The 15,468-nt window shown below is 53.2% G+C and overlaps 1 protein-coding gene across 2 annotated transcripts in view; it reads right to left on the minus strand.

Annotated features, from left to right (window-relative positions):
* The window catches only part of SCARA5 (scavenger receptor class A member 5), a 121,060-nt gene extending 106,466 nt beyond the window's left edge, over nt 1–14,594 (minus strand). Inside the window, exons 1-2 of one of the 2 annotated variants that reach the window (XM_032143868.2) lie at nt 14,178–14,594; nt 9,477–9,603 (exon numbers count right to left, since the gene is read on the minus strand). In XM_032143868.2, coding sequence (XP_031999759.1) covers nt 9,477–9,591 — 115 coding nt within the window. In that variant the 5' untranslated portion in view covers nt 9,592–9,603; nt 14,178–14,594. Of the gene's footprint in view, nt 1–9,476; nt 9,604–12,679; nt 12,687–14,177 lie in introns of those variants that run through there. The other variant, XM_058433498.1, reaches the window with a different exon arrangement.
* Between the last annotated feature and the right edge of the window lie 874 nt (nt 14,595–15,468).

The following is a 15,468-nucleotide window of genomic DNA, read 5'->3' on the forward strand; positions in this document are numbered from 1 at the left end:
AAAAAACACACTGGATTTTGAAGACTCAGCATGAGAGAAAAAATACATAAATACCACAATAAACTTTATAGCAATTACGCATCAAAATGATAATATATTGGATATACTGGATTCACTAAAGTGTACTACTGTATTTCAGTTAGTTTCTTGTGCCTTTTTTTTTTTGAGACAGAGTCTTGCTCTGTCGCCCAGACTGGAATGTAGTGGTGTGATCTTGGCTCACTGCAACCTCCGCCTCCTGGGTTCAAGCAATTATCCTGCCTCAGCCTCCCGAGTAGCTGGGATTACAGGTGCCCACCACCACACCTGGCTAATTTTTTTTTTTTTTTTTCCCTAGGAGATACAAGGTTTCACCATGTTGGCCAGGTTGGTCTCGAACTCCTGACCTCAGGTGATCTGCCCACCTCGGCCTCCCAAAGTGCTGGGATTACAGGTGTGAGCCACCATGCCTGGCCAGATTCTTGTGTCTTTTCACCTTTTAAGGTGGCTGCTAAGAACTTTAAAATTGCATGTGTGGCTCACCTTTCATTTCTAGTGGATTCTGCTGCTCTAGAAAGTCTTTTCACCAATCACTGAAATCTAAATCCCACGTTCAAATGTCCCGCTTTATAAGTGCCATGGCTCATCTTATTTATTTATTTATTTATTTATTTGAGACAGGCTCTCCCTCTGTCACCCAGGCTGGAGTACAGTGGTGTGATCACAGCTCACTGCAGCCTTGACCGCCTGGGCTCAAGAGATTCTCTGGCCTCAGCCTTCCGAATAGCTAGGGCTATAGGCGTGCACCACCACATCTGGCTAATTTTTAAAATTTTTCGTAGGTTGGGGGGCTCTCTGTGTTGCTCAGGCTGGGAGTCTTGAACTCCTGGCCTCAAGCAATCCTCCCATCTCGGCCTCCCAAAGCACTGGGATTACAGACTTGAGCCACGGTGCCCGCCCTCATCTTCTTAGTGCAGTCTCTCAGGTCTCTGACTCTGGGGTGCCCCAGCCTCGCACGGACCATGCATCCCACTGCCTTTCTACCCTCTCACACCCTCCTACCCTTGCTGGCCCTCTTATCCTACTCCACTCCAGGATCCACGTTATCAGGTAACACACTCCCACTCCTCGCTCTTGTCTTGCTTCCTCACACTTGCACAGGGAAACGCTCACCCTTGTCAGGTCTAACACCACCCACACAGTTGAGCACAGGTGGAAAAAAAACCACGCCCCTACGCCAATGGGGCTAATTTAAACTCAGAGCCTAAAGACCCAGGGGCACTGGCTGTCCCTGGGCTCCTGCCTTTCCCTCATCCCATCATCTCTCTCTCCCTCTCCCAGATGTGACTTCCCACTCGCTCCTCCTCTTCACTCTAGGTTTCCTATTTGACAGAAAAAACAGAAGCACTGCTCAGAGCCCCATGGGAAGGCCCAGGAGCAGAAGCAGACACTGAAGGGACACAAGGGTACTCACCCTAGGACTTCACGTTTTTGGGGTGTGCTCTATGTACCCATTTGGAAGGACTCAATGTGGAATAACTCACGTAGCCCTTGCAAAAGCGTATGAGCCAGGGGCTATGCGCTTCCCATTTCTTAGAGGAGGGGAAGATGAGGATAAGGGCTTGTTCAAGTTTTCCCAGCCAGCACTCAGCAGAGACGGAGTCTGAGCCCAGCCTGTTCAACTGCAGAGCCTGTCTTTTTTTTTTTTTTTTTTTTTTTTGAGACGTAGTTGTACTCTGTTGCCCAGGCTTGAGTGCAATAGCGTTCTCTTGGCTCACTGCAACCTCTGCCTCCTGGGTTCAAGCAATTCTCCTGCCTCAGCCTCCCAAGTAGCCGGGATTACAGGCGCACACTGCCACGCACGCCTGGCTAATTTTTTTTGTATTTTAGTAGAGACGGGGTTCCACCATGTTGCCCAGGCTGGTCTCGAACTCCTGATTTCAGGCAATCCACCCGCCTCAGCCTCCCAAAGTGCCAGAATTACAGGTGTGAGTCACCATGCCTGGCCCCAGAACCTGTCTTTTTAAGTACCACACAAAGCCATCCCCCACCATAGAGAAGGTGAGACTTCAGCAGTTTAGACCCAGGTATCAGAGCCGAGCGAGGCTGTGTGCGGGTCTGCACCAATGACGTGTCCACACCCTGAATTTCTGGCCCACTGAGTCACATCTAGGTAACCTTGCACTTGAGCCAGCCTTGTGCTGGTCTGCAGTAGGAGGGAGGAGAGAGGGGAGGACAGACCAGCTAGAGCGATGGTAAATTACAGAAGTCGTGGAGCCCCGTCTCAGGCCTATTTGTGCCCCTTGCTGCACACAGCACCTATAGGATCCCTGAATATATTTTGCTAAAAGATGAAGATGAAGAAATGAATGAATGACCAAGCAAGGAAGCAGAGGCCAGGAGCTATGACAGCAAGGTCTGTGGTGAGGAGAACTGGGGGATGCCATAAGGAATAACTGCCCTGGCCACTCATCACCCCCACTACTCCAGGGATCACCAGAAGCCCACCTGCCCACCCAGGGCTCTGTCCTCACTGCAGGCCTCCTTCAAGCCCATTCACTCCAGACTGTACCAGGCTAGTGGGACACGCCAGTGGCATCCCCTTCAGACCCTCCTCACTGCCCCCATCCCTAGATTAATGCCATATAGGAGATGGCATGGCCCAGGGCTGGGGCTTTGGCTGAAGACAGAGAGGGGAGGCTCCAGTCCATGCCCATCTGCATGGGAAGGAGCCCCTGGTGCCTCTGTGCTCCCTCCCTCCTCTTCCCAATGCCTCCTGGAAACAGCAGCCTCCACCCTGAGACAAGGAAACACATCCCTTGGCTCTTCTGGTAGCAAACTTCAGGGGGCCCCTGGGAGCAAGATGCCTCCAATCAGGATGACGAAGGGACAGACACACATACGCCATAGAACCAGGAGCCCTCAGGGCCCAGTATTTCTAATATTCGAGAAACAGGACTAAAGGAACTTGCTCAATTTCCTGGAGTATCTAGGCCTCATGAGAATCCCGCTAGTAACCAGAATGCTGCTTTCTTCAGCAGAAGGCCAGGATCAGCCCCCAAACACTCTCCAGGCCAGGGTTCCTGAGAAGGGGCATGGGTGTTTCCTGGGAGGCCCTGGGTGGCAGCAGCTCCTTCCACCTCCTCATCTCTCCCTCTCCTTCTTCCCCACCTCCGCAAGCTTTGCAGGGGACTCCCAAAGACCAGGGAGGAAAATAAAACGTGGATCGAGGGGCTACTGTGTGCAAGGCGCTTTACCCGGGTTATATCACGTAATCCTCCCACAATGCCTGTGGGGTTAGTAACATTATTCTCACTTTGCAGACAAGGACACTCAAGATTAGCGGGTCGGGGCCCTGGCAGAAACAGAAGGCTCCCTCAGATTAGGACACATCACAGGGTTTCATAACAGGAATGTCTCAAAGGTGTGGCTGGGGTGTGACACTCACAAGGACAGCGCAGCATTCGTGGGCTATAACCACCCTTGGGCCCAAAGGGTCAGGGATGGGAGCAGTTGCCAGAACCTGGAAGGGGAAAAGCCCAGGTGGACAGGGCAGCTTTCAAGGAGCTGTGGTCTTTGGTGGAGGGACAGGAGCAGCCCTGGGTGACTCCATAGGGCAGAAGCTGGAGGAGTAAGTGCTCCAGCTTCCCTGTCTCCCCTCACCCACTTCCTTTTGGGGCTCCCCAGTGAGTTAGAGTAAAGAACAGTGTACGGCACGTGGGGATGGTGGGACAAACAGAATCCCCTGCACTGGGTCTGAGTTCACGCATGCAAGGACAACACAACTCGTGTGTGCACTATGGGTTCACACCCAGCCCTGACACACTGCAACATGTGTCACCAAGCCACTCCCATCTTATAGAGAAACAGCCCATTGGGCAAGAGAGACCTGGAGCACGCCTGGCCACTGGCTCCCCTGGGGACCACAGACCTGTCTAACGAGCCATGCTCTCTGCTCGGCATGATCTGTAGCTCTGAACTGGGTTAATAGTCCCCTCTCCTGCGCCAGAGCCTGACGCGGCAACCTGTAAAGGGCGGTGACTCTTCCAGAGGCCCCAGCCAGCCCCTCCCAGGAAATCCATTCCCATCTTTGGGCAGCAGCCCAGCAACCCTCAGCTGCGCCAAGTGAACCGGGGAGATCTGATGGATAAGAAGGTAGATGAGGAGGATAATTTCATTTTATGGGGAAGGAACACAGGAATGGGGAGGCCGGGACTGGAGGCAGCGAGCGGCCCGGCTGCAGGCGTCCGCAGCCGCCAGGAGCATGTGTAACTCATTACCCCCAGGTCCCATTTGTGGCCATGGATGACGCCACGAGTGGAGGGGGCTGGGGCCGTGGGGGCGAATGGGACTGCAGTGTTTTTCTGACACTAACACCTCTCTCTGGCCCTCGGAAAGTGCTGTGGAGGAATCAGGCCCAGCCAGTCCCCACCCACTCCCAGATCGGCCTCCTCCTCCACCTCCTGGTGCCAGATTGGAGAGGCCCCGGCTGCATATCGGGGAAACCAAGGAGGGAAAAAGGAAGGCGGGAGGGGAGGGAGGAGGGAGGCCAGATCACTGGTGCCTGGGGTTCTGTTCAGAGGGTGGTGTGAGTGAGCATCCATCAGAGGCGGCCAGAGGCAGCTTGGCTCAGGAACCTTCCAGGTCCTGTTTGGGCTTGGCCCTTCCAAGCAGTTCCAGCCCCACAGGAGGACGCTCGGCTATTGCCCAGGATCCACGAGGTGAGGAGGATGGGGCCTTCCATCAACAGTGGTCCCCGAGGAGGACAGCAATGGCCAAGACGCAAGGGAGGAGGCAGATTCCAGAGGTGGCCCCGCCCAGGCATGCAGAGAAGGGAGGCCCTAAAGACATCAGAGAGCAAGGGGTGCCTGCAGGGCCTTGAAGAATGCAGGGACAGGACAAGCTGGAGGAACTAGGCAAGGTGGCTGCTCAGGGAGGGAACAGAGAACCAAGGCACCCAGCAGTCCCTCTTCTTCCCATCTCACCTGGCAAGTGAAGAAAGGGAAGGGATAAAGGCAGGGAGGGTGAAGAGAGATGAGGGGCGAGAAGGAAAAAGAAAAAAACAGCAGGTCCTGTGCAGAAGTGGAATGGTGCCTGCAGGAGCTGCTGTGCTAGGGGAGGGTCCCTTCCTCTGCGCTGAGGAAGCTCCCTGGGCATCAAGCCCCTACTCAGCCCATACCCCGAGGGTGTCCCTTCACCTCTCTTGCTTTTCCTGCTCTCACGTCTGGTGGTGGCTGCAGGGAGCTCCTTTCATCTCTGGACCGACCACCTGCCCAAGCCCATAAAAGAGGGACTCCTCAGCACTTCTGCCTCTAGGAAGTTCTACCTTGTCCAATGGGTGAGCTGTTTGTAACCTGGCATTTCTTGTCCCTGTTTCTCAGGTGGATGGGCAGGAGGGCGTGTGTGGGTGAACCAGGTAAATGCTGGTGCCTGGACAGGGGCGCTCACGCTTGCTGGCTGGGTGAGTGTCTGTTGGGGGTGCCAGCAGCCACATCGTGAACAGAGCTTTTCCAGGCTTAAGGCAGATTCTGCACTTGGATTCCCACGTGCCTCCTTGTCTATTTCCCAATTGGTTCCAAATCCAGAGGTGCAGGGAGTCACTCCTTGGCACCATCAGCCCAACCCCATGAAATCCCCATGCTGGGAAGGAGCCTGCATCCCAGGTAAGGAGACTCAGAGTCCGCTTCCAGCTCCACCGCTGATGACTTGAGTGGACTTACCATATCATTTACCAACAATTGCCAAGACTTCCTGGACACCTGCCACCTACAAGGTCCCGAAAGAATTCCAAGAGGAGCAAAACACAGTCCTGACCTCGTGGGTCTCGGTGAAGATGAGACCTGCACTCCACAGCACACGGGCCATGAGAGTGGGGCAGCTCATCACACCCAGCAGGAACACTGGGGAGCCTGCTGGGAACTGGATCTGGGACTCAGCAGGTCCCACCGCCAGGGAAGGCTGCATCTTACCTTCATGTCGGGGCTGTACTTTTGGGACTTTGCCTCCCCTGATCCCACTATCCCCATGGCCAGCCTCCAACAAGAAGTACCATATCTCCTCCCCTCTTCCCACCTCTTGCCCTCCATTGAAGGAGGAAGACCTGTAAGGGACTTGGAGCTTGTCCTGGGCCTCACACTTCACCGTCTTCATTTACTAAATAAAGGCTCAAGGGCAGCCCTGACCAGGTTCGGGTGCTGGCTCTCCCTTCCTTTCCCATCTCTTTCCACCTTCCCCCTCCTCCCTCCCTGCCTGGCCCCACCCCTTCCTCTTCCTCTCCCATTTCACTCCGCGGAGATAAGGATCAAAGATGCAGCAAAACCCTTTAGAAACAGATCAAATCTGGCTTGAATTTCCCCAAGTCAAGCTCATCATTTTCCTCTTTGAAATGAAAGGAAAAGGGGAAAAAATCAAATTGGAAGCCCACAAGCTTTGAAGTCACTGGCTTCATCTCAACACTCTACTCTGCCTGGGTTCCCCATATTCCAGCCCCCAACCTGGCAGCCAGGAATGAAGATGGACCCAGAGAATTCGGCAGTCAGGTGTAGACGGTGAATGCTTTGCCACATTTAGACTTCAAGGACCCCTCTGTTTATCCATCCATTCATTCATTCATCTATTTATTTATTCATTCAACTATCTATTCATTCATCCACCTATCTATTCATTCATCCATCCATCCATTCATTCATTCATCCATCCATCCATCCATTCATCTATCCAGCTATCCATCTATCCATTCATTATTCATCCATTTATTCATTCATTCATATACCCATTCATTCATTCATCCGTCCATTCATTCATCCATCCACCATCCATTCACCCATCCATCCATCCATTCATCCATCCTTTCATCCATCCATCTATTCATCCATCCAGCTATCCATCCATCCATCCATTTATTCATTCATCCATCCATTCATTCATTCATCCATTCACCTATCCATCCATCCATTCATCCATCCATTTATTCATTCATCCACTTATCCATTCATTCATCCATCCATCCATTCATCCATCTATTCCCTTCATTCATCCATCCATCCATTCATCCATTCATTCAAAAAATGCCTAGTAAGCACCTACTGTATGCTGGGCTTGGAAGACATCAATAAACAAAACAGAGATGCCTGCTGTGGTCCAGCCTATATTCTTGCCATGGGGAATGGATAATAAATGATACATGTAAATAAGGGGACTACAGTGTCATGAGGAACTCAGACCATAGAAGAAAGGAAAAAAGAGTCAGGCAAAGGGGGATGGAAACTCAGGCCTCAGAGAAGGTGGGAGCTGAGCTAAGTCCTGGGGGACGTGAGAGCATGGACTAAGTGGGAAGGGGCAGTAATGCACGGTGGGGGATGCCAGGGGAGCACCCTTCTAAGGGCAGAAGCCCCAGGTGAGAGAGTTAGAGATTCCCTGCCAAGGTTGGGGCACCACAGAGGGGAGAGGCACGGGACCTCTTGGGCACATTGTCAGCACCCGAGTTTTCACTCCTGCTGAAGTGGGAGCCACAGCCATGCTTTGCCCAGCATAGTGTCATATTCTGACTTGGGGTTGAAAAGGGCTGCACCCCTAATTCAATGGCCAGGTCCAATTTTACACACAGAATTTTAGAACCAGATAGGACCTCAGAGATACCCCCCTGCATCCCCATTTGGCAGATGAGTACACTGAGGCCCACAGAGGGTCACAGGCACAGGAGGCGCAAGTCAGCCTGGACTCCACACCTCTCAACCTCTGCTGTCTGCCCTGCACCTGGGCCCTAGCATCAGGGAACCCTGGGACAGGACATGGCTAGCATGGCTCTCAAAGTGCCCTCTGACAGGGCTCCCCACAGCAGAGGGGCCTAGAAGGCGCAGTGGCTAGGCTTGCTGTTAATTTTCAGTCGTTCTGGTCCAAATGAGCTTTTTAAAAAAACAATCTGGGGTTCAGAAAAAGGGAGAGTAAGATGAGGTACTGGGAAGAGGGTATGGTGGTCCCAGGGACATCTGACCCCTCCCACCCCTGAGGCCCCCCAGGCTGGCCCTGATGGTCCTCTCCAATCACCCCACTGTGCTGTACCCAGTCTTTCTTGCCAAACCAAGCCCCTTTGCTGATGTGCCAGTGGATATGGATGCCACCTTCCCCTTTGCTGATGGACTGATGGGAGCTCTGCTTGGGACCAGAACCCCAGGACTTCTCCTCCGCCCGAGTGGCGTGAGCCTTACAGAAACCCTGACCAAGCTTGGTGTCACACAAATAGGAATACCTTTCCCATCTCTTCTCTTAGACAATCTTATTCAGTCTTCCAGCCCTTTTCCAGAAAGCCCTCTGCTCGCCTGACTTCATTATTCACACACATTTTGGCCTACTTTATATTATAGGCAGTTGTTCCCATGCCAGCCTCTTCTACTGGGATCATAAGCCCTTTGAGGACAGAGACTGGTTTAATTTGTCTTTGGAGAATCGCTGGCTGCTCACCCTGGCCTGACATGTTGTGGATCCTCAGAATATGTTTGTCGATTGGAATCCGGAAGAAGAGCCTCCATGGTGGACAATCCTAGGGTTGGGTGAGCAGGTTCATTGGTCAGAAGCCCAGATCTCCTTATGTCCTCTGCCTGCGGAGACCCTCCCCACTCCCTGCCTCTCTAAGCCACCACGGTTCTTTCCTTACACTCAGCGCCTGGTGGGAGGAATGCAGGGTTGGAGGAAGAGAAGAGTGGAGTCATTGCTCTTGAGTAATTTCAAGAGGCAGTTGGCAGAGTGGAGCAAAACGAGAGAGGAAAAGGCCTTGGCCGGAAGTCTTTGCAAGGCTCTTCAGTAAGCTTCATTCGATTTCTCTTTGACGTGGGGGCAATGTTCTCCTCTCTGACATGTGCTTCGTGCAGCAAGAATTTATCAGTCATCTACCGGGTGCGCAGGAGCCAAGCTGGTGGAAAAGCGCTCTGGGCTCCTCCAAAGGAAGCTGCATCACTTGGATCTCCAGGGTTTTAGCAAATAAGCAGCCCCCGAGATGCAAGGCCTTCTGGGTCACTGGCCTGGGGACCCCTTTCTGTGGCAAGACCAGGGCCTTGCACCCAGGGGCAGGGTGAGCACCTTGGAGAGCTCTTTGCCCCTCACGAGTGCTTCAGGAAGTGGGTAGGAGGCCCCTCTCCTCACCTGAGAGGATCTGCACTGACTGGCTCAGAGGCCCTTGCCTGACCCCAGTCTCACTCTCTCAGGAGCAGAAGCACGGCCCTCGGAGTCAGGAGGCTCCGTGCTGGACCACCCAATGACTGATGGGCTGTGCAATCTGTCCATCTGTAAAATGAGTACTCATCTTGCTGACAGGTTTGTTGAAGTGAATGAATGAGAAAACCAATGGAGAAGACCTTTTAAAGCATAAAGTTCAGTATATGCACTATTACATGAGGAGGTCACAAGCACTTAAAGGCAATGCCAAGTTTGGGTGGGGGTAGGGCTCCTTCCCCACCCCCAGGCCAGATCTTGTGCCCCAAGTCTGAGCCAGCTGCACTCACCATCCTCACACAGGTTCAGCTTGGACAGGCTCCTGCCGTCAAAGGAATCCTCACAGATGGAGCTGGTGTCACAGTCGCTGACAGTGTGTAGGTACATGGCTTTGTTCTCCATCATGCCCTGCAACAGCTGCAGAGAAGGCAAGAGGGGAGGAGAGGGAGGACGAAGGCAGGGAGAGAGACAGAGAATCAACTGTAGGTGGAAACAGAAGCAAATGGATAGAACAAGGTGCCCATCCCTGACCCTCAGCCTGAACACCAGGATGCTCTGCTCATCACGAGGACCAAGGTGCCATCCTCCAGGTCCTTGGGGCCATGATGCCCCCACCCCCAGCTTCCTCAGGGCTTCAGAAGACCAAGGCCCTTGGGCCTTTCTGATGGTGGGATGTGTCCATTCCTTTCAACAACTCTCAGTGGGGCTGGAATCCTGAGCTGGGGCCACTGTGGGTTACACTGGGTGGGGCCAGGAGGAGGGAACCCTGCTGACTCAAAAGGTGACCTGGGAGCAGGCTCTGAGCCCTCAGAAGCCCGGGGCATGCCACAGAGACTTGAGCTTCTGTTCTGTGTTGAAAATGAAGGAAGGAAACAAGACACAAAGGGGCATTCAAAGGGGGTACAGACACCACTTGCAAACAAAGCTGAGCAGACCAGTACTGCTCCCAAATCCAACAGGGCTGGCATGTTGGAAGGAGCTTGGCTCAGTAGGACCACAGCAGGGATTCATCTACTGTGGTGGGGCCCGAGGAGCAGGGAGCCTCTGCAGGGACCCCCAGGCACTAGGCATCTGGGCAGCTTTAGGCCAGGGGAGGGCTTCTGTCTGCATGGCCCCCAGAGGCTGACTCACTGGGTCTCTGGGTCTACGCCATGACGGTCCAGGAGCATATACACTGACTTAGGAGAATCCTATGCTCCTTGAAGGGAAACAACCTGTTGACACAACAATGTGTACAACACGATCCCATTTTGTAAGAGATGCACGCGTAAGATGCCTGTGAATGTAGGACGCTATGATGGCTCCGGGTGAGAAATGTATTACAGGACTCTGGCTGGAAGAGATTGTGGGGATTTAATATTTCTTTTTGCTTTCAGATTTTCTGGGTTTTCTATGACGCATTTGCATTCCTTATGTAATGAGAAGAATCTTTTTTTTAAGCCAAATTACAAAGTATTTACATCAATTACTTGATATTGTTTTTGTCACATAAATGCTCAGTGACTTTACAAATTATTCTCTACTTTCATCAAGGTTCCAGCCATGAGTTTATCTTGAGCTTTGCTTCTGATTCTCATTAACTATCTGGACATTTAACCAAAGAACAGCTTTTTTTATGTTTAAATAATAAATCCTTTGGAAGATAAAAGCCCCATGAGGATGGGTCCCAGGCCCAGTATGGAGCAAACTCAACCCTTTGACCCAGAGGAGGCTGGGAGGAGAGGATGCAGGGCTAGCAGGTGGCAGTGGGGGGACAATGCCTGTTGATTGAGAGATCAGTCAATCAGTTTCTCTTCAGAGGGAGGGTGGGCAAGGAGGCGTGGCAACTTTCGTAAATAGACATAATCAGGGAAGGAGCTGGCGAGGTTGCTCTGCAGCAGAGCAAAACATGAATTCCGTATTTTCTCTCTTCTTCTTCTTCTTTTTTTTTTTTTTTTTCTTGAGACAGGGTCTCACTCTGTTGCCCAGGCTGGATGGCAGTGGCGCAGTCTTGGCTCACTGCAACCTCCGCCTCCCAGGCTCAAGTGATCCTCCCAACTCAGCCTCCTGAGTAGCTGGGATTACAGGCACAAGCCACCACGTCCAGCTAATTTTTTGCAGAGGTGGGGTTTCACCATGTTGGCCAAGCTGGTCTGGAACTCTTGGAGTCAAGCGCTCCACTGGCCTCAGCCTCCCAAAGTGCTGAGATTACAGGTGTGAGCCACTGCACCCAGCTGAACCCCCTATTTTCATGACTTGAGCTTGGCCTCCAGAGACCTCTGACATTTGGGCTGAGAAGAGACCAGAACTGACCAGTCACTGTATACATGTCCTTCCAATGGCCCAGGAGGGCTGGAGGCCTCTGCTGTTAGCCCTTCTGTACATGCCCCACAAGGGGCACACACGTGCATGTGCACACACACAGTCTTGGGGCTCCCAGTATCTGCGGGGCTCTCCTCCAGCCTATGGGAGGGATGGAACAGGGGGTGGTCCTTGGCTCTGCCAGGATCTCTCCTCCCTGCCCCAGACACCACCCACTCTGGCTTCCCTGTGCTGCAGTGGTGTCCAGTTCACTGGGCTCCCAATTCCGGCCCTCCACCCAATGCCTCCACCCAGGCAAGGCCTCTAGGTGGGGGCCCGGGCAGCTCCAGCACTGTTAAGCTGCAAGGGACCCTCCCTCGTTTCACGAGCACTGTGTGAAGCACCCCTCCCTCTGGCTTCGCTCCTTGGGGGGCTGTGAAGCAGGAGGCCAATGTCTCTTTTGCCTGCAATAACCCTCCCTCTGCCAAAGGCAATAGCCTCTGCTTCCCAGAGGCCACACAGAGCCAGACAGGGTGCTGCCCCTGGGGAGTGGAAGTGTGAGGCCCCACTGCCATTTCCACCTTCCCCCTCTTCTGGTCAGCTCCTGGGACACGGCTGGAATGCATGGCTTGTTAGCCAGAATGTGTGTGAAGGGCGGCCGTCTCCTTCCTCCTCCCCACCCCTCAGCTGGTCCAGCAGGAGCCCAGGGGAGCTGCTGGGGAGAGGGGCTGGGGCCGAGCGGGGCCAGATGTGAGTGCACAGGGCTTGGAAAAGCTCAGACAACTCTACTCATGTTAGTTACTTGGAAATGAAACCTACACATGTTCTGTCTGCCCAGGGTTTCTTGGGAGCTGTTTTTCTTTCTTGGGGGAGGGAGCAGGCATTGGGACCCTCAGATCATGGATCTTACTGTCTTTGGACCAAGTCTGTGCTCTAGAAGATGAAACTGATGGCAAGTGCTCCTCCCAGGAGCACCGTGATGGGGGTAGGCTGATGGCATTTGCATTCCGTGCCTCCCATTTTAAAGCTAAGCCATCCCAGACCAAAGAGGAAAAGGAAGAAATGGATATCAGAGCGGGAAGAGGCCCCAGGCACAGTTTTCCCAGACAGGGCACTGGCTCAGCTGCAGGGTTGCTTTGTTTGGGAATTGCATGTCAGCCCCTTTTGGTGACCAATTTCTGGGCCCCAGATCAGGCAGAGAAGAGAATCCCACCTCAGACTGCCAGCCAGTGTACTCCAGCAGGTGGGGATCCTGGGACTGAGGCAGGGCTCTGAGAGCTTGAAGCACATGGGCGAGATGTGGAAGCCACAGTGACCTGTGGATGAAGCCCAAGGAGACTGGACCTCAACTTGCAACTCAAAGAGGGAGGTCTTGCTCTAACAGGGAGGGGTCACCCTCTCCACTAACCTCTTGGCAGTCATGATTTACTTCCAGACAATTTCACCCAAGGCACTTAGAAGGGCAGGTTCAGAGCCAGGGATCTGCTTCTAGATTCTGCATTTTAGAGCTAGAAAAGCCCTCAGCCATCTGTGCCCTGCAGCCCTGTGCCCTGGGGCCATCTGTGCCCTGCAGGCCTGGCTCTATGCAAGAATGCAGGGAACACAGAAGCCAAGGGCTCCCATCCTAGCTCCTCTGCGTATTGGTTTCTTGGGGGAACTTGGCTCAATCACCTGACCTCATTCAGCCTCAGGTACGTCACCTCTAAGATGGGAAGGTGGGTAGCTGCTGGTCACCCAGGGTCACTGTGAGCCTCCCGTGAGATAATGCATGTGGCATGACTTTATGAACAAGGTCACTCAGGGGAGCTGGTGGCAGAGTCTGATGAGAAAAAGCACCCCCCAGCATCTTCTGACCCTGCCTGGCAGCCAGGTAAGGGGGTGTCCAGGTTCCCAAGGCCTCCCTCCTACCTAGCCAGTCCCAGGAACAAAGCTGTTTGAAGTTCCCTTTTCAAAAGGCAATCGCAAATGCACTCTAGGGCTGATATCAGGACCCTGGCTCTTCAATCCTTCTCTGGAAATCAGAAGGACTCCGTTAATTCCTCCTCTGAGTCGGTAGCATGAGCCTCACTTGCTGCTCCCAAGTCGGTTTCTCTGGGTACCAGCATCGAACTCTGCAGGGTTTATGGCTTTTCTTTGGATTACCTCACTTTAAACTCATCAAAACCAAGGGAAAAAAATCACGTGAGTGTGGCCCTTCTCCAGAGAGAGAATCGCTAAGGAGGTTTTAAATGTTTTCCGCCTCTAACTGTACTTAGTTAAGCTAAATCATAACCCAAAGCTGGACAGAGACAGATGTTTTAGAAATAAATATATCCCACCACTGGCACATGCACACACACACACGCACACACACACATGCACACACACACGAAGCCATGGAGAGGAGCTGTCAACTGAGCCATCTGCACCCTGAGTAGGCTCTTGGGCTGTGACATGAATCAGGTGGAGTAGCCACCAAGGCAATAGCTTCCCTCTGGCACCCCAAATGCAGGCTCACAGTCTCTCCAGCCCAGGCAGTTGGATGAGGGCCCGGCAGATATCTGCGGGCCCAGCTAGCAGGGACCTTCCCACCTGGAGAAGGCACCTCCAGGCTCTAGGTCCCAAGTTTCCCAAACTCTGTACTCCACTCCATCCAGTTCATTCCAATCTCCTCCAGCTGTCTTTGAGACAGCATGCCCAGGAGATAGGACAAAATTAGTACCAAGACTCACCTGAGTGCCCCTGGCTGAGGCTGTAGAGCCTTGTCCCCTCAGATCCCGGCATTCGCCATGGTGGCCGGAGAGCTGGCTGCCACCACGCTGAGACCCAGGCCACCCTTCGGACCGCGTCCCCACAGCCAGCCAAATCCAGATGGAGTCATAGAAAGGGGCTGCAGGGGCGCCCAGGGACAAGTCTCAGAGCAGGACCACAGGGGCCACTTCTGCAGGAGGACCAGGTCAAGATGCAACCTGTGGCAGAGTAGGGGTCTGGGCCTGGGGGACCCAGAATGGGGGGTGTGCGCCTGGGACTCCCTGTCCTTGGTCTCTGGTCCTGGGTAGCGGTCAGGAGATGTTCTGAGGAGGCACCGGCAGCTCCTCTAGGTACTGCCTGAGATGCGAACTGCAGCTGCTCTCGCCGCCAGTCTGTATAAAATAAAGTTCTTGGAGCAGTTGCAGAGGCTTCTGCAATGGGGTCTGGAATACGGCCCCCCTCCTGCGGCCAATCGTGGCATTACAGCCCCATGTGGGAACGCCCGCCGGGCCCAAAGCAGCGCGGTCGGCCTTGGGACTCCACCACCCCGGTCTAAAGGCCCTGCTCAAAATACTTTTTGGAAGACTTTTGGGGGAGTGGCAGCTAGACCTGGCTTATGAGCCACGCGAGAAAACCAGTCTTGTAAATTTATTTATAGGACAGAATTGGCATGGCTCAATTCATTCACCAAACTTGGCACAGAGTTACTTCATGTATTTTCCCGGAGTCACATTCATCCCCAATGGACACGGATTGGCCACACTGGGGGTAGTCAGGAAAATGCCCCAGGGGGTTCCACGGAACTCAGCAGCAAAATCAGCGTTTCTGGCTCATTAACGCTGCACAGGGGCTGGGGGATGCAGGATGAAGACTAGCTGGCTGTCCATAGCAATTCAGTATGGGAGGGGGACCCAGACACGAATAACTCTAAACCTGAGCATGATTGTTTACGTTTGAAAAAGGAGATCTAGGCAGGGTGCAGTGACTCACACCTGTGGTCCCAGCACTTTGGGAGGCTGAAGTGGGAGGATTGCTTGAGCCCACCCACAAGTTCAAGACCAGCCTGGGCAACATAGTGAGACCCCATCTCTAAAAAAAAAAAAAAAATTCTTTTTAAAGGCGATCTAACCAGATGTGAAGGGAGCTGCTAAATTCAGATTGAGGTGGTAGTATCGGGGCATCAGAGAAATCCCCATAATGGTCCCAGCCAGGGTGGCATAGTTAGGCTATGCAGATGCTTCCAGAGGACAGCACTCAGAGGTGACATTCATG

This window comes from Hylobates moloch, unplaced genomic scaffold, assembly GCF_009828535.3.
Source record: "Hylobates moloch isolate HMO894 unplaced genomic scaffold, HMol_V3 SCAFFOLD_22, whole genome shotgun sequence".
In the NCBI taxonomy this organism is placed as follows: Eukaryota; Metazoa; Chordata; class Mammalia; order Primates; family Hylobatidae; genus Hylobates; species Hylobates moloch.